We start from the raw sequence: 22,163 nt of genomic DNA, 5'->3' as shown, positions 1-22,163 counted from the left end.
TAGTTCACAGCTTGGCAACTACCTCCTAATCTGGGTGATGGTGGCCCCTTCTGGGGGTATATTCCTTCTTTGATAGTGCCACTACTGCTTATGGTTTTGAAGGGACTATCCTCCTGATGCTACTATCTGTCCTATGACACCATCATCCTTGCAGATAGCGCAGCTGAAGCATGGGGTCTGTCTGCACTTTGCAAGTTCAAAACCTGGCATGGCTGACTCAGCCCTTCATCTTTCAGAGGCCAATAAATTGCATACAAACAAATTGGATAATAACACCTGTTCTGATGCTGGTGAATCTGCTTAGAATCACATGCTGTGCATATAGTCATATCTAGTGGTAATCACAGAGTACTGTATCTTTCTTTCGAAGATCGAAAAGGGACTTCAACATGGGCATGACTGTAATACTATCCCTAATCTACCGACGACTCAGCGACTGATTTCTTCTGGGCCTTGATCCTCAGGCCCGGCCTCACAATAGAGAGGGGGGTCCTATTTTACTGACTTTCTCTTGAGAATGCCTCTTCTTTGCCCCTCTTCTTCTCTTTCCTTCGGTCTGGCTGCCGTTTCTCTCTGTTATGGAGCAAACACCCTTTAAATTTTGCCCGTCCTGCGACAATACATTCCCTTGGAAAGATACTCAAAAAGAGTGCAATCATTGCCTCCCTGGTGACCATGACGAGTGACGTTGCAAGGCTTGTAAACCTTTTCGGCCTAAAACCTTACAAGACAGGCAAACCAAGTGGTGGGCGGCTTAAGCCATGCAGGCCGAGAGTCACTCCCCCACTGGCGCCGTCGCCTCCTACAGGTCCCGCCAGAAGCCACAGCTCTGATTCAGAAGCCGTAGACCTATTGGTGGGACATAGCTAAACATCTTACCCTGAAGTTCCAGCCTGTCGGTTCTCGGCTCAGACCAGCATGCCACCGGCAGTGAGATGGGGATATCACACCCCAGTGACAAGGACACATACTTTACCACTGCACTAAAACACACAATGCCTAAGCTTCCCCGTCGAGGAAGCCATCGATGGCCACAGGCCTGTCAAAAAGTTTGGTGGGGCCTACTTAACCTTGCGGTTCAGTGCCCTCTGCACACCCACAATTGCAGCCGGCGCACAGCGTTAAGACTCCATCTTCAATGGTCACCTATTACGCTCACCGTGTCTCCGCGGGGGCATCGAATGCGAGCGGGGTCAAATGGTCCATTCACCAGCGTGGTTGAGCTTCACTACATTTGCTGTTTGGATCAGGTCTACTTGTCTCTATGTTGAACAGGCCTGGAGTGGACCCTTCCCTTGCGTCCCCAGATAGGAGTCCTTCTGGTTACCCAACGCAGTGTTTGGTCACCTTGGAGATTGTAATGATGTGCTCTCCTTCCTGCTCGTCTCGGCAGGGGTGCAATGTTGCTCTTCTGAATCGAGTTGCTGCACTGATTCCGGTACAATGTCCTTATGGAGCGGGTTACTCCACTGATCCGTTACAAGGGCACTAGGATTGAGTTGCTACACTGATCCGGTGCTAAAGGTGAGTCTTTCTTTGTTTAAGTATGCAATCAAACCACTGTTCATTATTCACTATTCCCTTGCAATGTTCTCTAATTCCTGCATCTCTTCTCTCCCAACAGATTCTGGATATCGGATAGTGTGTGAACAGCAGAAGCACAGAAGATGCTGCCACGTGGAGCGCTGGACGCTGTTGAGGGTATATAAGCTGCGGTTGTGAGAGAACTGTGCTTGCGTGCTTTTCTTCTGAAACTAACCTTGTTTGCTTTTTCCTTCTTCCCAGGTGCCGCATCTATGCAGAAGAGGGAGCAGAGTGTCGGAAAGGTGCCGGAGGCTGAATCAGCTGTTGTGCGAAAGGAAGAAGGTCGCGGACCGCTGCGGATGCCGAATATTCCCAAGTAAGTATCAGGTAAACTGGAAACCTTGCGTGCTGCTGGATTCTAGAAGGTCACGGACTGCTGCGGATACCGAAGATCACTGGATAAGCGTTGGGTAAGCTGGAATCCGCACGTGCTCGCAGAATTGCTTTCAGATGTCAGCAGAGAGCGTTCTGCTGCCATGGGCTGTTCAACGCGAAGCGTCTGACAAGGCCTGGGCGGGGTTTATATAGCCCGGCCCGGCCACACCCAAGATCTTGGAGCACGTTCTGCTGGCCACGCCCATACTTGCCACACCTTATTCCAGAAGAATGTTCAGGCCTGCAGACAGCCGGTGTTCGTTGTTGAAGGCTTCATACTATGAGCCAGGTGCAAAAGGTGCCAGGACAGGGTCCATGTGGGCCTCCTTTGATCTTTCCGATTATTAATCCGGACCGGGTGTCTTTAAGTCCCGAGGGCAGGATTGCATTGTCTCTCGGAGGTGCTGGTCATGACATCGCCTCACATAAATCATTGACCCTCAGGGCGGTAGTGTCAAAAGGTGCTGAAACAGGCCCACCTATCCAAAACACTCCAAAAGCTTCTGGAGAATCTTTCTGAAGCCCATTCACAAGGTTCTGACCGGAAAAAGGCCTCCCTTTGACCTGAGGGGTATTCTCCAGCCTCTCCCCCTCTATCTCAGGCCCTGCAGCAGGATCCTGCTCCAGCTGCTTCACCCTTCCCACCCCCTGATGAGTCCAATTCCTCTGGGTGGACTAGGGAAAAATGTGAGGCCTTTATGGAAAAGACCAGTTTAGTGATATTCTTAAGAGACATATGACTGTGGATGCTTGTCGCATTCCCTAAGGCTCCTATCTCCAGGTGCACAGTTTGCATCCCTGTCTGAACAACGCCCACTAAAACCTCCTGTGGATATGTTCCTTGAAGACCAGGATGATCCTGATTAGGACATTTACTGTGCCCTGACACAGATCAGACATAATAGGACTCTGTCTCTCAAGACCCAGACTTGGTGCCTGCTGATGATCATGGCACTTGGCACACTACCCCGAGCCATGACCCTGAACCAGACAACATTTTCTTGGACACTCCTCCCGTTGTTCAATGCCGGGATTCATCGCCCATTACTGACCAAATGCTTTTCAACAACCTTTGAAAAGTAGACAGCTGACCACTTCAAGATAGTCACCCAGGAGGCCGTACCCGATACAGATTTCGTGGAAGATATCCTTAAGGAAAAGGTCCCAGTCAGTCAGGCAATTCCCCTCCTGAACTTGGTAAAGAAATGCATGGCTCCCTCCTTGCTTACACCCTTGCTCACTCTAGCTATCAACCCTTGAGTGGAGAAGATGTTCCGGCCGACACCCTCAGACCCCTTCTATATTAGAGGCCATGCTTTCCCGGACTCTCTGGTTGCTACAACCACCAGGAAAAGAGCAGATGTGCCACTGTCCTTGTCAGAGACCCCTCAGAATGTCCCAGAAGCTACTTGCACCCAACTTCTAGCAGTGGTTGCTGACGCAAAACATCCTCAAGAACACTTTGGATTCAGCTGAGTAAGCAGGGCGCATTCTCGCGCAGGGAATTCTACTAAAGTGCCAGGCATGGCTCACAAACTCAGACTTATCTCATCAACAAACCTGTGGAAGACTCTGCTCTCTTCGGTAAGGTGGTCGAAGAGGCCCTGGAAACCGCTAAGAAAGAGCACACGACTCCAAAATCATTAAACCAGACCTCGCCCAAACCTTTTGTCCAACTGGTGCTTTTAACACCCATCGGGCCTTTCGCGGGCAATCCCACTCCTCCCAGGCACACTACGGAACAGGAGGAGCACCTTAGTTTTCCGGCCGAGGTACTTCCAGCAGACTCAAGCCCACCCAACAGCAGGGATTTCGACATGGAAAGGATAGAGGGAGAAACTCTGCAGCCAAGGGCTCTCCAACTCCAGCCACCAAGTGTCTAAGCAGTACGTGTCCCCTCCCATATCAGGGGATGTTTAACCTCTTTTATCCACACATGGGACGGCATCACGTCAGATCAGTAGGTACTCAAGACCGTCGCCCATGGGTACTGCATAGAATTCCTACAGCCACCCTGCGACTATCCTCCCAAGAGCAGACGACTGTCAGCAGAGCCTCTACAGATCCTGCTAGAAGAGCTCCACATCCTTCTAGAAAAGGGAGCGATCAAGGTCATCCCTCATCTTCACGTAAACAATGGTATTTATTAGGGGTGAGGCCTCCTGAGTCTGCTGGCCTGTTGCAGTCTCTCTACACTGTTGCTTGGTGGAGGCGGGGCTCCTTTCCTAAAACCCCAGACTCAGAATGGAGCGTGGCGGAGTCCGGGCTGAGACCTCCTGCAGTCTGCTGGCCTGCTGCAGTCTCTCTACACTGTTGCTTGGTGGAGGCAGGGCTCCTTTCCTAAAACCTCTGACCCAGGGCAGAGCGTGGCGGAGTCTGGGTTGAATCCTCCTGCAGTCTGCTGGCTTGCTGCAGTCTCTCTACACTGTTGCTTGATGAAGGCGGGCTCCTTTCGTAAAATCCCAGACCCAGAGCGGAGCATGGTGGAGTCCGGGCTGTGTCCTCCTGCAGTCTGCTGGCCTGCTGCAGTCTCTCCACGCTGTTGCTTGGTGGAGGCAGTGCTCCTTTCTTAAAACCCTGGACCCAGAGCGGAGCGTGGCATAGTCTGGGCTGAGTCCTCCTGTAGTCTGCTGGCCAGCTGCAGTCTTTCTACACTGCTGCTTGGTGGAGGCAGGGCTCCTTTCCTAAAACCCCAAACCCAGAGCATGGCAGAGTCCGGGCTGAGTCCTCCTGCAGTCTGCGCATGAGGAGCGGGGTGGTGTAACAGCCTTGTATTCTCCAGCCCAGTCCAATGCACACCGAACCCATCAACCCAGTAAGTGAGCCACCAGAACTAGTCGTTGCCATTCTGCTGCTTTCAACCGGCTTTTGGATACCTATGGATACCAAAATTAACACTTTACGTCCCGAGGGGGCAGAGCAGGAGAGACGGACTAAAGAGGGTCCTCAAGCTGTTGGGCGTGCCCTGCCCTTTGATTTAGATTTGTCCTTGTTTCTTTCACTGGTGTTCGCTACTGGTGGTTGCCTTGTTTTCTTGAGACACACTATCCCCCTTATGTGTAAGTTCCCCTGCCCACCACTGGCTCCCTGGGGGCTGCGAGTGTCCTCTCCCCTTTGGTGGCAGTTGTAGGGCAGTAGAGTCAGAGGAGTCTGCAACCGAGAACACGGGGGAACCCCGCTCTTACATGGATGAATTATAAGACCATAAAACCATGCAATCATTGGAATTTTAATTTAAACTTTTAAAGAATGTTGGCAATTTTTGGTAACTGGAGTTAGTGTTTAGCTCTGGGCCCCCTTGACTAATTAACTTTTTGAGTAATCAATTTTGCTGCTTTTTTTTGGAGCCTTAATTAGATCATTAATCCATCATAAAATCAATGTTTAACTATTTTTGGTGATATTTGTTTTTATTGTTTTAACATGTGTTCATGATGTATTTTATGACGTAGTTTTAGGAACTTGCCCTCTATGCTATTTCTGCCTTTGCGCCTGCACTTTTTTAGCACTTGGTCTCCCGTATATTGTTCCTTACACTGCTGAGTAATTAGTTCAGCGCCTGTAACATGTCTAAACGCAAAGCCAGAGATCTACCTTTGGTTGTGAAAAAAAAAAAAGTAAACCCAGCCAGGTTGTCGTTCAGAGAGGTTTGTTTGACCTTTCACGATTCAACCGTCAATTAATATTTGAAACAGATGGATGGAAAAATAGAGGAGCGCATCCTGAACACGGAACAGGCAACTGAAGTTACCATTTCCCACACAATTGCCCTCTCCAAACAGTATCCCCCTCAATCTCAATGCATTAATTCTAGTGAACGAGTGGTGATGGGAGCGGAGTCATCTATGGGTACTCCGGGCCAGGAGCCTGTATTTGTTAGACAGAACCTGGAGACACAGGGTATGGAGGTTATAGGGCCGCCTCCTCCATCATTATCAAGTTTGATCGATAATTCATTAGATTCGATTTCCAGCGATTTTTAAATATTAGATGAGGTTTTGGATAAAAAATTGGCCCCTGTCCTCTCTGGTATTGTCTCACTCAAAGACTCTCTGAATGTATCCCTTTCTATTATTGATGATTTAATCAGGGCGTTAAAGAAAGATGTACAGGAGCTCAAGGGGATTGTAGATTTGAGAAACACACCCACTTTGGATCGCAATGGCTCGATTGCAATGAAGGAAATCCTTATCCCAGTTCAGAAAGAGAGCTGTGGAATTAAACAGCTCGAACCTCCAGTAGTCCCAGTGCTTATCCATCAGCACAGGGAAGGCAAAAAAGGGGTTGTTGAGATAGCTAACAAAGGAGTAATGTCGACACCCACCCCTAGACCACAACCACTCGGGAAACATATTGCTCTGGGCCTAAAGCAAGTAGTTATTGATCTCCCGCCCAAATCAGCACCCCTGGTAAGAGTAAAAACGGGATTGCCACACTTAGAAAAAGGAGTGAAAGAAACAACAACTTCCCTGATAAATAAATCCTCTCAATGGATTAACACCTGTCTGCTGGGGATGAAGTTTAATCCTAGGGTCATTTGGATGGCAAGAAGGGTGTCTCGGGTTGGAAATGCTCCCAAACGGATGGAGGGGGATTGTGTGGTAGTCTCAATGATAGCCCCGACTATGCTGGATTACCTTGTTTCGGCACTTAATCCTCCCTGGCAGACCAAGGTGACCAGATTTGTTACAAACTCATTCCTCCCTCTGGCTGATTTTTATCCATCCCATACTTCCCCATTGACCCAACATCAGGAGCGGCAGGTTCCTAAGAGGAGAGGGGGTAGTGGTATGCTTGGTGGGGGTCGGGAGGAGTCTGGGCATGGAGGGGGCAGTTGTTACTGAAAGTCGCTTTGAGCCCCTGACAGGTATTGAGGATTTGGATTGACTTTTTCCCCCCGGTTGGGACTGCAGATTCTGAGGGGCTTGTGGAGGAGCTGTCCTATTGCGCAGTGCGTGTTCCCCCCAGCCCTCCCCCACCCCGAGGGCTGTCATGACATTCCTCTGCTGGAATATTGCTGGTGCAGTGTTAAAGTTTTCAAGAAGGAAATTGGTGATATACCTGATGTCTTATGACATCATTTTCTTTCAGGAAACGTGGGCCATGAATCCTTTATGTTTGGATGGCTATGTCTCAGTATGTACCCCAGCAAGAAATATAGTGGAGACTGAATTGAAAAACCCCACTTTGCAATGTGTGGCACTTTCACCTGAGCAGGGCCAGGAACTGCTCTTGGTTACTTTCTACAACAGCCCGCATGCTTCTGACAAGGATTGTCTAGGGGCACTGAAAGAATTCTTTGAGTCAAAACATTTGTCTATGTTGAGCGAGCATACGGTTGTGGTCTTGGGAGGGGATTTTAATGTTAAATTGGGTAATGGGATCCCGATTGATTTGGTGGATCCGGGTGAAGATTTTGTATACGGGATCCCTGGCCCACAATTATCTGATGAAAGAATCTGCTCTAGGGGCTTGCAGTTGAAGACATAGTTTGTGGATTGGGGACTGCGCCCAAAGAATAAACGTGTAGGTTCGGATGTACCGGGCAAGGCTACATTTGCAAGTACCCAATGTACATCTATAATTGATTATTTTTGCATGCGTGTCCAACAATGGCTGCTAACTGTAGACTTTGCAGTCATAGATGAGATTAACAGTGACCACTTCCCTTTGAGTATGGTTTTGAGTCTGGATCCCCCTGTGACCTTAATAGCTAAGCACGTGCACTTGAATTCCTGTGATATTAATTCTCTATGTAAACACAAGATAAAATGGGCGAGGTGTGACCCAGTGTCCACTCAGTTCAAGACGGTCCAACCAAACTTGGACCACATTGTACATTTTTTGTCCCATGATGCAGACCCAACGGATACCGTGCTTGTATCTCAAAAATTATGGAAATCCCCAACAGACTTATTCCAACACGACTTCAAAACCAGTAAAAGTAACATGCACAGCTGGTTTGACGAAAAGTGTAGGATAGCACAGAATAATCTGAAGGGGATCCTGTGGGATAAGGCTAGTACTAGTGGAGAGGTCATTAGTGCTAGGGGACAGTATTAAAGTGCTTTGGACTTAAGAAAGAATTGCCTAGAAAACATTGCATGGGAAGAACTTTTATTGGCAGTCTCGAACAGGGACTCTAAAACTTTCTGGGAGTTTGTTCCAGGTGGCCCAGCTTTTAAGAGGGGCAAGACTCATAGAGAGAATCATGTGAGTGCTAGGGCTTGGTCAGACCACTTTGTTTAAAGGACAGGTAGCCAGATATCAGGATGGGAAGCAGGGTTCTACACTACATTTCACTGTGAAGGAGGTGCAAACTGCTGTCAGTCGCCAATTGCATAATCAGGCACCAGGCCTGGATGCAATACCCGCTGACTTATTTAAGGAGGAATTGGAACTGTGGGCCCATTATTGACTAACTGTTTTAACTCCTACTTAGAATGTATCCAATTTTTCAAAGAAAAGATCCAGAAAGTCCCCTATCATAAATATGCAGGCCCATTTCTCTACTGGACACCTCCTTTTAAATCTTTGGATGTGTGGTCCTGGAGCACCTGGAACAATGGATTTCTGACAACGACATCCTCTCAGATATTCAATATGGTTTCTGGCCAGGTCTGGGGACATGAGACCAAGCTCTTAACCTGTACCTGGCTGCACCATCCTCTATCTTTGTGGGGGTGAACCAATCTATTTGGCATTCATGGACCTAAGCACAGCCTTTGATAGAGTTGATAGAGCTACTCTATGGCAGGTGCCCATGTCCATGGATTGTCCTGTTGAATTGGTAAAGGTGCTGCAGATCATCCATGAGGATACTAGAGCATGTGTGCGATTCGGGGAACAGGGTCTATGTACGGGTTATTTTGAGGTGGCCTTGGGAGTACGTCAAGGTTGTGTTGTAGCCCTGGTGCTGTTTCCTCCCTACATTAATGGCCTGCACAAGGCACTACACAAGGCACTGGTCAAGACAATAGCCGATTTTCTTAAGTGGGGTGCATTTCCCCTCCCTGTACTGGCATACGCAGAACCCCAATCGCACTGCAACATTTAATAGACAGCTACACTGCTTTTATGTCCGACTTATCTGTAAATACTAAAAGCTCAGCAGTGAAGGCATGCTCTAACAGGGGAGGAAGGAGGTTAAAAATGCGAACACTGCTGAGTAATGGTGAAACCATCCCATGGGTGGAAAAATTCGATTAATTGGGCATTACTGTTAGTGAAAATTGCCTGGGGAGTTTCCAAATAGAGAAACAGTGCTCTAGAATGACAAAAGGTCTGGGGGGTTGTCTCGTTTTAAGAGCATGTGCCAGGGACAGCCAATTAAACTAATTTTGGAAGTTTATAGAGCACAAACCAAGGCTGCAACAAATTAAGGTTCAGCTTTGTGGGGTAACGAAAACAACCTCACCTATTGAAGTAATAGAGAATGCTTTTCTTAAAAAGCTCTTCAGTCTCCCCAGTTCGGCACCAAATTATGCTGTACACATGGAATTGGGAACCCCACACATAGGTGATGAATGGCATATGGCCCCTCTTTCGGACTGGTTGGCACTTTGGTCAAACCCAAGAGCTAACCTAACGCACATGATTATTAAAACCTTGTAGCAGAGCTCATCTTGGTGTAAAATATCCTGGCTGAATTTTATTTCTCAGTGCCTACTAAAACTGAATGCCCCAAGTCTGCAGTGCCCCTCTGCTCTTTTAACTCTGACTGCATATAACAAATATAAGCAGATGTTTTCTTCTATAGTTATGGCTAATAGGGAAACAACTGGGCTTATGATTGAATCAAATAGGAACCATCTGTTGATTTCAGGCCCTGTTGGCATTCAGTCTTATCTTTTACACAGCAACAAAATAATAGATCGCTGGGCATTGACCAGGGCCCGATTTACCTTATTATGGCTCAGAGCGCCATGATGCCTTTGGTGAAAGTGCGCTATACAAGTAGCTAATTGAGTGATTGATTGAGAGCCATCACTATGAATTGTTTGAGCGATGAGCAGTCCACAGTTAGTCAGGGGTGCAGCGCTGTAAAAGAAGATTTGTTGCATTTTGTCTTATTCTGTTTGCTCTACCATGACATCAGAAAGAATACTATTGTCCCGTTAATTAAGGTTACAAATTTTACACAAGCCTATCCTTCTCTGATTTTTGTTTATTTTTTTTATTGCGTGCAGAAACAACCCCAGTTGCATGAGGCTGCTTGAAGTTTTTGAGAAAAACCTGGTATCGAAGGAAAAAGTTCCTTGAGGGCAAGTTTCAACCTGTATTCTAAACTTGAATTTTTTTTACTGCTTTTAAAAATGTGCATGTACTCTTAATTTTTTCCAGTTTGCTAATTATCACTGATGTATTGATGTATTGTTGTTATTTTTATGTTTGGTTTATGGATTTTTACTGTATAAACTTGGATGATGATGATGGTATTTATTTAATATCATTCCTTGTACCCAAAAAAGATCTAACCAATGCGCCCTTTTTTAGATCTACGTCCAGCAAACAAATGTGTAAAACCTCAAAAGTTCAGGATGACTACTCTTTAGGAAGTAATTCCACTGTTGCAACAGGGGGATTACATAGCCATGTTGGATATGAAAGATGCATACTTTCATATTTCGATGTTGCCAGCGCATATAAAGTATCTCAGTTTCTAGATAGACAACTCACTATCAGTTCAAGGTACTCCCCTTTGGCATTGCCTTAGCTCCAAGGGTATTTACAAAGGTACTAGTGGTAGCGGCAGCTCACTAGCACAAGCAGTCCATTCTGGTGTACCCTTATCTGGGTGACTAGCTCATAACTGGAGACTCATACGGAACGTGTCTGGCGAACAATCAAAAGACAGTAGATCTACTCTTCAATCTCAGATTCTCAATCAACGAGAAAAAGTCAAGTCTGGTACCCAGTCAAGTCAAGCAATTACTAGGAGCACTAATTCAGACAGAAGACGTCTTGTCTTCCCCTCCAATGACAGGGTTAAAAACATGTTGTTCCAGATCCTTCAGTATGTAGCCAGTCACCGGATAACTGTATGGAAAGCTATCGGGCTACTAGGGATGATGGCATCATGCATCTTCATAGTTCCACACGCCCATCTGAGCAATGCTGTCAGGGGAGAGGTCAGTGGGACGATCTATTGGTTGTCTTGACAGCCCTCGTTCTGTCTCTGCAGTGGTGGTCAAAGGAAACCCTTCTGAAGGGGAAATTCTTTACCACCCTGCAGTAGAGGCCACTCTCACCATGGATGTATCTCTGTCAGGGTGGGAAGTTCACCTCCTACAACAGACACCGCACAGCATGTGGTCTCCATTAGTAGTATCAAAATATATCAACCTGTTGGAACTACTTGAAGTGTTCAAAGAACTGAAAGCCTTCCAAGCACACCTACAAGGGAAGGTGGTTCTTGTCATTACAGACAGCACCATAACACGTAGTATCTGAACAAACAGGGGGCACTCACACTCCAGGGGTATCCAAACTGTCCCAAAACATTTGGAAATGGGCACTAAACACAACATGTTTCCACTATCACAACATGTTCCAGGGGATCACATTTATCTGGCAGACGTGCTCAACAGAGACGTGCACATACCTGTGGTGCACGAGTGGCGCTTGCAAGAACATATTCTACTCCATGTCTTTGCAGAGTGGGGGTCATCCAGAACATTGACTTGTTTGCGACTCTAGAGAATACAGATAGCCCAGTTTACGCCTCCAGGTCCCTGCAGAGGCGATCCAAAGCGAACAGTCTTTGGATAACATGGTCTGGGAGATTTTCCTATGCATATCCCCCTGATTCTCCTTCTCAACAGGATAGTGCACAAGATGCAACAGGAACAACTCCCACTGGTGGCACCAATGTAGGTTCAACAGCGATGGTTCTCTCATCTCTTAAGAATGTCAGTCTCCCCTCCCAGGAAACTGCCCTGCCCGTACTACATGCTGTCACAAAATCTAGCGAAGACACTGCACCTAAGCCCCCAAACACTCAATTTAGCAGTGTTGCTCATGAAGTCATAGAGTTTGGGCATCTCCAACTACCTCAAAGATGTATGGACATACTTAAAGAGGCACGTAAACCTAATGCCAGGCACTGTTACTCTAATAAGTGAAAACATTTTGTCATTTGGGGCAACTCTAAAAACATCAAGCCCATTGACTGCTCCCCCAAAGATATTGTCCTTTATATGTGGTCACAGACATGTTTTACGCCTCAATTAATCTCTAAATTCCAGGTGAATCAATCAATCGAACTTCCAACTTTCTCCCAGAACCCAACTAACTCAGCTGAAAGAAGCCTCCATACACTAGATGTTAGGAGAGCAGTGTTATACTGCCTTGAAAAGACTAACCCACTAAGATAGACCAAACAATTATTTGTCTCTGTGGCAGCTGGTAGAGAAGGAAACCCTGTCTCTAAATCAGCTATTTCCAAATGGATTGTTAAAATCATCACACTGTATTACTCTCTTGCCAAGAGAGACTTACCCTTTACAACTGAACCTCACTCTATTCGAGGCACAGCGGCTACTATAGCCTGTATTGCAAATGTTCTTCTAGGTTCCATTTGCAAAGCAGCAACACTTGTGTACAGGCACATAATAAATGACAAATCAATCAAAAATCAATCAAGCAACCTGGAGTTCTGTTCACACTTTCACTCAACACTACTGCTTAAACACACACTATAAGTCTGATTCTCAGTTGGGACAAGTGGTTCTAAGACATCGCTTTGCTACTGTTCCTTTGCACATCCCACCACCATCTCCTGGTACTGCTCGCTCGTTTATGCACATAATGTGATTATAAGCAGATTCACAGGCATGAGAAGACATGCACTACTCACCTTAATCATTTTTCTGATGATTGTATCTGCTTAGATTTACACGTGCCCACCATTCCTCCCCTCTTTGAGTAGAAGGAACATAGACATCTCACTCCTTCTGTCTTCTGTACTCAGTCATTCATTCTGTAAGGCTCCCTCACAGCAGAACAAAAACAACTGCTGGGACCTCAACACGTGAAGGATTTTGGGTACACTAGGCGTCACATTAGGGATAGTGTTACAGTCACGCCCATGTCGAAGTACCTTTTTGATCTTCATAAGAAAGATGCAATACTCCACATTACCACTAGATGTCGGTATATATGCACATCATGTGAATCTAAGAAGATACAATCATCAGAAATACGATTACGGTAAGTAATTTATGTTTTATGACTCCATTTAGAATTGGGAGGAAATCAACATATATTATTATTGTTACCTTTCAACAACAAAGTTTATGGTGTCAATGTACAGAGAGAATTATTTTCCTAATTTAAGCATTGCTTCCAGTAGGCTGCTTTACTTTTACTAAAAGTAAATGTACATTGTTTTCACAAATTGAGAATGCATACTTACTTGCTCTGCAAATCCATTTGTGGTGGAAAGAAACGATGCTGGGTATGTGGCAAATATATGTGCTGTTGCATTTGGACCTGAGACTGCAAGCGTCCCCTCAGCAAAGGACATGAATGCATCTACAAAAGACATAACCATCAATGTAATGCTTTAAAAAATATTTATGAAGTATCAGGTAACAGTCATAGGAACATACGGGATTGTGGGACAATGCACTGGGCGCTCAAAGACACCAACCATACAATTAACTCTCAAATGTTTGCAGAAAGTTGTCATAAACTGGAAAGGGTAGAATGTGAACAGTATTACTGCAGAAACCTCATGACAGGCATCTGTGTGAGCAGAAGAAGAGCAATGTGGTTTTTTAGGCTAGACATGTTCAACCTATTTATTTTATTAACTATTCAATATAAATGTCTATATAGCAATTGAAAACTTGGCTATTCTCAAATAAACATTTCTGATTGTTGGTCATCTCTGGAATGATTTCTACTGATTCTAACTTTGGCCAGATCATATATCTTCCTATGATAGATTTGCAAGCAACAATATGTTGTTGAAATAGTGTAGTGTTGCCGAGCTCAAGAAGGAATGTCAAATTTCATCACCCAATAAGCTTTATCGATATTAAAACCTGCTGACACATCCTGTTAAATGGAGTATCAACCTTGAGAGACAAAAACTCCATTCTCACTCAAGTGAAATAGTGTTAATGGGTCTTAAAGTGCAGCTTCTGTCGCCTTGATGGTTGCCACTTGGCACTAAATACAAGGTGCTTTCAACCAATGACAACATTTTGTATTCACCTATTTAATTCAGAAATGTGTACTTTCAAAAGGTATGCCCAAAAGGTATGGCATTCCTCAATTAATTTATTTTAAAATAAATTATGTTTAGAACAATATTTCCCCACCTTACAGATAGCCAATCAACCTCCCCTCCCCCATCTTCAACACTCAATTGTATTGATCTGGTTAGTTTATGTTGCGCTCACCCGGCTCCCACAGAGGCGTCGATCTGGACTGGACTGCTGCGGTCTGGACCAATGTGACGTGTAGGGCCGAGATTACGGACTGGACTGGTCCACCTAGCTTCGTTTGCTTGGCCCGTAGGCATATTCTTCTGCAAGTGGAGAAAGGGAATTAACCACCCGTGGAGTTGAGCGTAAATCCCCCCACCCCGCTGTTCTCCCCACTGATCACCTTGGATGTTCCCTCTTATAGTCTCACCTGATGATTTGAAAAGATGAGCTCTCCATCCTGCATTGAGCGCAGGGGCACGTAGATAACCAGTTGCTTCACTGGCTCGAAGGAATTGGTGAGTTCCAGGACAATATTTACTCCGATATTCCCGGCAAGACGATGTAAGTATGTAGTTCGTAAGAGTTCAAATGTCTGACTTTCACTCTTGTCCGATTCCTTGCAGGTTGCAGCTTCACCCTACTGAAGAGTTCCTCGTGGCAACCGGTATTGTTCTGGTAAGGATTTGTATTATCCAACACAGTTCGAAAAAATAATGTCCATATGTAACCTGTTGCTTTCTCCCTTATTCAGGCGCTGAGAGAAAGTATGAAGTCTCGGGGAATAATGCCTCCGGCGGTAAAATCAGGTAAGTCTTTTGTGATGAGGAGGGTTCCCCTTGTTAGTCCCTTGTTTCACCTTGCTGTCCTTTTGTTTCCCGTTAGGGGCCGGGTTTTGCCTAGGATGCAGTGGAAGCTGCGCCGACCCGTGAAGAAGAATAGTACCCCCTGTGGTAAAATCAGGTAAGTCTATGGGGGGTATTCCTCTGTGTATTCCCTTGGCTCACCTTGCTGTTCTTGTCTTCTCCTTAGGTGCCGGAGTGCGGCGGTAACATGCAGGAGGATGCGGTGAAATGTGAAGATGCTGCGAAGGCCGGTGAGTTCAGCGCGGCGCTGCAGCAGGCGAGGCGACGCGCATAAAATAACTTCTTTCTTCCAGCTCGAAGGTGCGATGGATCGGGAATTCAGGTAAGGATCAAAGGTATTGCTCTTGTTCTAACCTTTTCTCCTTCTTTCTCCCTTTTGCTAGGAGCTCCAAACTCGAGGCGGGCGTGGCAGAAGACTGGATGCAGACTTGCAGGCACGGTGAGCGTTACGCTGCTGGATGCAGAATAACTCGAAGCGCGTGCTGCTCTTCGGGCGTGGTTTAAATAGCCTCCAAAGTAGTCCCAGGTAAGTATTCCTCCCCAGCCCCACCCGAGTAAAAAAATAGTGCCTAGGTAAAATAGTCCCTTCCAAGCCTCGTTTGGCTTGGAGCTCTTGCAGCATGGTCTGCATCAGGTAAGTTTGCAGCATGGTCTGCATCAGGTAAGTTTTAATCTATGAGCCTGGCACCTATGGCGACAGGACTGACTCTTAATATGAGCCTGGTGCCATAGGCGCCAGGACTGCATGCAAATAGCCCCTAGCGGGGGTTGTTGGGCTTGCTTGGGATAACTTGATTCCTGCTTCCGGGGTTGCTGGACTTGGTCTGGGTCCCCAGGGGTTAGCATCATGACAGTTTAGGAATATTTCCCCATTGAAGGTCCCAGTTCTCTTTGGGACTGGGTTCCTCCATTGTGGTCTCCCATTTTGTCACATATGGCCATACCATTTCAGGGGAACTCTCCATTATCAATTTGTGTAAGGAAGAGATAAAATTGTTATATTCTCCCTGCATCACCAGGAATTTTTCAAATGGGATAGGCGCCCTCAAGGCAGCGGCTTTATTATGTGGGTCCATGTCTGAGTGACGCAGCTGACAACATCTGAGACTTTCCTTTTAACTATTTGGAAGGACTGTTTACAATTCTCAAAAGATCTAATCTCTGATCCCTGGAACATATCCCTCAGTTTACAGAAGACCGCTTTCCACGATTGTTTGAAATGCATTCTTCTCCCACCCCAGGGAGAACTGGGGATTCCCAAACAGAGGGGTAAATGGCGAAAGATAGGATGATATCCCATATTTCACGCTGAGCTTTTTCAAGTGTCTCCAAACAATTTAGTATATGTACTCAAGTACATGTCCTGGGACTATTCTGTTTTATGGAGCCATAGGACCACATCTAGAGACTTTCCCACGAGAGAGCTCTCCTTTCGGCGCCAAGTCTTACTGTAGTATTTGAAAACCATTCTCTGATTACCCAAATGTGTGCGTCATCATAGCAGACCATGACATTTGTAAGGACCAACCCTCCCTTACATCCTGGGGATGTGAGTAATTTATATGAGATGCAAGGTCTTTTTTTGTTCCAAATGTTGTGATTATGCCTGCAAGGGATTTAAAGAAGGCCTTAGGCACAGGGATAGGGAGAGCCTAGAAATAAAGAATCCTTGGTAAAACCATCATTTAACCAATGAAATTCTGCCCAGGTATGAAATAGAAAGTAGACACCATCTGTGGAGATCCTCTGTGATGTTATGAAGGAGTATGGGGTAGTTGGCCACATATAGTTTGTCTATGGAGCGTACGCATGACTACCAGATATTTTATTCCTCGCTTTGCCCACTTGAACAGTGAGGATGATTGGGACATGAGTAACTCAGGCTCTTTCAGAGTTAGTTTAAGGATTTCAGACTTGTCTATATTGACATTGAAGACTGAGATCTGCCAAAAGGCCTCAGGTTACCTCTGTACCTCTGGGAGGGAGTTTACTGGGTCTGTTTGGGACAACATGTCATCAGCGAAGGCTGAAATCTGTGTTCTTCACCCCCGAAGAGAATACCCTTAATCACCCTAGCCTTTCTCAAACGGTGTAGGAAGGGCTACAGAAAGACAGAAAATAAGAGGGGAGACAGTGCAAAGCCCTGTGTAATGCCCCTACTAATTGTACTCGAAATTGTGTTATTTATAGATAGGTGAATTGAGGGAACAATGTGGTTAACCCTCAATATCAGGAGATAAAAAAGCCCAAAACCCATTTCTCGAATAGTGGTGAACAAGAAAGTCCACTATATATGGTCAAAAGCCTTCTTGGCGTCTAATGAGAGAAGGATCTACTGTGTGTCTGTGATTTCTATTTTTTCCGTGATATGTAACACCCTTCTGATGTCTGATTTTATCAGAGAAGGAAGCAAGGGATCTAGTCTGTTAGCCAAGACCTTAGTGTACATTTTAGCATCTATACTAATCAGGACAGTATGGCAGTAGAATTCACACCTGGTCAGATATTTGAAGGGATTGGGGATGAGGATGACTTTGGCCTCCTCTGTTGGGGGTGTAATGCAGAAGAGTTGAAAAGCATAGGCAATTAAGGGGCTAATAAATACTCACCTTTTTTATAAAAATGGAAGAGTAGCCATCAGGAGCAGGGGATTTATTAATTGGTAGGTGCTTGATAACTGACCGAAAATATTCCTCCCTCAAGGCTCTCACAATCTTGTTGGGTAATTTTCAGCAACTGTACCATTGTAAGAGGTTTGTTTGTTCTGCAAAGTCGATGAAGGACATCCCGACGCATATAGGTGTATGTAGAATTTAATCATTTGCTCATGTATCCCCAATGTGCTCTGACTTTGTTAGCGTTGTTGTCAGTTAATGCAGTGGTTGTTCTAGTTCCCCTTTTCTCTCTGAGGATTCTAGCCAATAAATTGTCCAGTCTGCTAGCCTGAATGTAGTAATGTTGCTTGGTGTGCAGTATCGCTTTCTCAGCTCCTCTGGTTGTCAACTGATCCAACTGGTCTGCTGCACCTCTGCATTCAAGTTAGGTGTAGTTGGATTGTCTACCATTGCTTGTTTAAGAGTGAGTAATTCCTCCTCTAAATCTCACTATAGAGATTTAAGTTGTTTGTCCCTTTGGGACTTCAGTTCAATTAGCTCCCCTCAGATAAACACTTTTGTGACCTCTGGAGTAAGGGAGGGTGGGTTGTTAGCAAATAATTCCCCAATTACCTACTCTATCTTTTAAGTGATCACCAGGTCCTTAAGAAGCTCAGTCGGAAGCTCCACTTCCACATCCCACTTCGCAGTTTCGGGAGGTTAATCCTTGTTTAAACTGGAGTGTGATCAGATAAGGAAATGGAGCCAAACTCCACCTTCCCCAGTCTCTCTAGCAAAGGGACTGTTATCCATATATAATCTATTAGTGAGAACAACTTGGGAACATTCTAATAAATTGTAAACCCCTTCAGTGGGCCCTGAGTTTCCCTCAGCGCATCCCTCAATTTGATTTTTTACATACTATTATGAAGAACCTTGGAAGGCACTCTATCCCAGTGGGACCTTCCTTGGCTTCTATTCAAAGTCGGCGACCAGGCCATGTTAAAATGTCCTGTAAGTATTATATTCCCTGTTATGAAATCCCCCATATGAGTTATAGTCGATCTAAGAAAAACATTCTGTCCCATATTAGGGGCATAGAGTGTAGCCAATGTCAGTCTGTGAGTGCCCTGGAGAAGATTCACAAACAAAAAGCAACATTCTTTATCTCCCCAATTCGTATATCAAAACCATTCCTAAAAGCTACCCTGCATGTCTTGGTCGGGGCAGTTGCCTCTACTATCCTCGTATAGTGTCTGAAGTTTATTTTGGACCTGTCATTTTTCCAAACATGTGTCTCCTGCAGGGCAACCACCTCCTGCTCCGCCTCTCTAAGAAAAGGATCCACTTTCTTTCTCTTTAAGGGCCTTCCCTTTGTGGGTGTTTTTCTAGTGTAATAGTAGGGAGTTGAAATTCCCGGCCCTGAACAACAAACCCTCCACCTTTCCCTTCCCCCCAACAGTGCTCCTGAAAAACAACATAAAACCCCAAACTAAAAACAATGAACTGAAAATGATATGGAGCATGGCCAAAGTGCCCAAAGGCAACAAGTTCGTATAGCCCAGATTTTGACCGAAATAGCCTTTCTAACCATCAGAGCACTCTAAGGTTCTCCACACGGATCCATAATGAAAGTACATCTGACTGTGCTGTTGGTCAGGCCACCACCAAGTGCTTCAAAAAGAGGATTATGGACAGCATAGATTGTAAAAGTAATACCAAAATCCTCTGGTACACTTGCAAGAACATGGTATTTGCAACTCAACGTTCTCAAGTAAGTGCCTTGTCTCAAGGTCATCAAGAGTGGACGTGGGAAGAGTCTTGATGCTTGTCACGAAGGGGTGCCTGAAGTATGTTTTTGTCTCTTCTACCTAGTCCTCAATAGAGTTTGAGACCAGACTCATGTTTTTTTGCTCAAAGTTGTCATTCGAGTCGGAGAGGAAACTCCCCACCTGAGGGCTATTCTTCAATTAGTAGGAGCGCCAATTCCTCCCCCCCTGCAGTGATTCATCTCTGCAATCCCTTCAAGTTAATACGGAGGTCAAAAGGAAAAGTCCAACGGTATTTGATCTTCCGTCTCGCAATCTCCCTAACGACTGGTGTTTCATGTCTGCAGCCAGCACATATCTTGGCGAGGCATTGGCATCTTTTCTCCATGGTCCAACCCGGTGCAGTCCATCCAGTAGAATTGGTTCAGGAGAAGCATCCCCCTGCAAGCCAGTGAAGAGAGTCGGGATTGTAGTATGTATGTGTTTGTCGCCAATTTCCTCAGTTAGTTATGTATTCTCAGCAGTTCCTGTTACGCTCACCTGGCTCCCACAGAGGCGTCGATCTGAACTGGACAGCTGCGGTCTCCACCAATGTGACACGTAGGGCCGAGATGACGGACTGGACTGGCCCACCTAGCTTAGTTTGATTGGCCCGTAGGAATATTCTTCTGCAAATGGAGAAAGGGAATTAACCACCCGTGGAGTTGAGTGTAAATCCCCCCACCCCCGCTGTTCTCCCCACAGATCACCTTTGATGTCCCCTCTTATAGTCTCACCTGATGGTTTGAAAAGATGAGCTCTCCATCCTGCATTGAGCGCAAGGGCGCGTTGATAACCAGTTGCTTCACTGGCTCCAAGGAATTGGTGAGTTCCAGAACAATATTGACTCCGAAAAGTATGTAGTTCGTAAGAGTTCAAATGCCTGACTTTCACTCTTGTCCGATTCCTTGCAGGTTGCAGATTGACCCTAGTGAAGAGTTCCTCGTGGCAACCGGTAATATTCTGGTAAGGATTTGTATTTTCCAACACAGTTCGATAAAATAATGTCAATATGTAACCTGTTGCTTTCTCCCTTATTCAGGCACTGAGAGAAAGTATGAAGTCTCGGGAAATAATACCTCCGGCGATAAAATCAGGTAAGTCTATTGTGGTGAGGAGGGTTCCCCTTGATCGTCCCTTTGTTTCACTTTGCTGTCCTTTTGTTTCCCCTTAGGGGCCGGGGTTCGGCGAAGATGCAGTGGAAGCTGCGCCGACCCGTGAAGAGGAATAGTACCCCCGGTGGTAAAATCAGGTAAGTCTATGGGTGGGTAACTAATATTCCTCTGTGTATTCCCTTGGCTCACCTTGCTGTTCTTGTCTTCTCCTTAGGTGCCGGAATGCGGCGGGAACATGCAGGAGGATGCAGTGGAATGTGAAGATGCTGCGAAGGCCGGTGAGATCAGTGCGGCGCTGCAGCAGGCGAGGCGACGCGCATAAAATAACTTCTTTCTTCCAGCTCGAAGGTGCGATGGATCGGGAATTCAGGTAAGGATCAAAGGTATTGCTCTTGTTCTAACCTTTTCTCCTTCTTTCTCCCTTTTGCTAGGAGCTCCAAACTCGAGGCGGGTGTGGCAGAAGACTGGATGCAGGCTTGCAGGCACGGTGAGCGTTACGCTGCTGGATGCAGAATAACGCGAAGCGTGTGCTGCTCTTCAGGCGTGGTTTAAATAGCCTTCAAAGTAGTCCCAGGTAAGTATTCCTCCCCAGCCCCACCCGAGTAAAAGAATAGTGCCTAGGTAAAATAGTCCCTTCCAAGCCTCGTTTGACTTGGAGCTCTTGCAGCATGGTCTGCATCAGGTAAGTTTGCAGCATGGTCTGCATCAGGTAAGTTTTAATCTATGAGCCTGACGCCTATGGCCCCAGGACTTACTCTCCATATGAGCCTGGCGCCATAGGCGCCAGGACTGCACCCAAATAGCCCCTAGCGGGGGTTGTTGGGCTTGCTTGGGGTAACTTGATGTCTGCTTCCGGGGTTGCTGGACTTGGTCTGGGTCCCCGGGGGTAATCATCATGACAGCACTCCCCCCCAAGGCCCCTCCTAAAGTCATTCTTCCCTGTGGTTTCGGTTTGTCTGGGAAATTTTGTGGGAATTTTTTCACCAATCGGGGTGCATGAACATGGTCACTAGGTTCCCATGACCTTTCCTGTGGTCCGTAACCTTTCCAGTCGATTAAATAAAAAAGTTTTGACTTTATCAGCTTTGAGTCCAGAATGTTCTTAACTTCGAATTTGGGTTCTCCGTCTACAAGGATGGGGTCTGGTGGCTTGGTTAGTCTTGTCCCTGGTTGTACTGGCTTCAAAAGTGACACATGAAAGATGGGATAAATTCGCATATTAGCAGGTAAGTCCAACTTGACGGCCAGCGGGTTGATAATGGCCTTAATAGAGTAAGGTCCTAAATATCTAGGGTTAAAGGTCCGCGTTCCCTTGAGAGGTATGTCTTTTGTGGCCAACCATACTTGATCCCCTATCTGGTACTGTGGAGTATCACTTCTATGCCAATCAGCATCTTTCTTATATTTCTCCTTCGCTTGTTTTAAATGTGCAGTTGCCTCCTTAAAGGCTTGTGTAATCGTAGCATGCAGATGGTCCACTGCGGGCATTTCTAAGTGTTGGGGTGAGTCAAGGTCTGAGGTTCGAGGGTGGTGCCCATATAGGGTATAAAAGGGGCTTTGTCCAGTTCCAGAATTATTGTATGCATATTTGGCGATTCAAAGAATG

The 22,163-nt window shown here is 45.9% G+C and overlaps 1 protein-coding gene across 2 annotated transcripts in view; it reads right to left on the bottom strand.

Moving 5' to 3' along the window:
* Positions 1-22,163, bottom strand: part of AQP9 (aquaporin 9) — a 386,487-nt gene that overhangs the window by 87,202 nt on the left and 277,122 nt on the right. For both annotated transcript variants that reach the window (XR_011279784.1, XM_069624351.1), the window contains exon 4: positions 13,376-13,494. Coding sequence is in view for 1 of the 2 variants with exons in the window: in XM_069624351.1 (XP_069480452.1) it covers positions 13,376-13,494 (119 nt within the window). In the remaining variant the exon portion in view is untranslated. The remainder of the gene's footprint in view (positions 1-13,375; positions 13,495-22,163) is intronic.

This window comes from Ambystoma mexicanum, chromosome 11 (genome assembly GCF_040938575.1).
Source record: "Ambystoma mexicanum isolate Mex_15411 chromosome 11, UKY_AmexF1_1, whole genome shotgun sequence".
In the NCBI taxonomy this organism is placed as follows: Eukaryota; Metazoa; Chordata; class Amphibia; order Caudata; family Ambystomatidae; genus Ambystoma; species Ambystoma mexicanum.
This window is presented reverse-complemented; position numbering and strand designations above follow the sequence as displayed.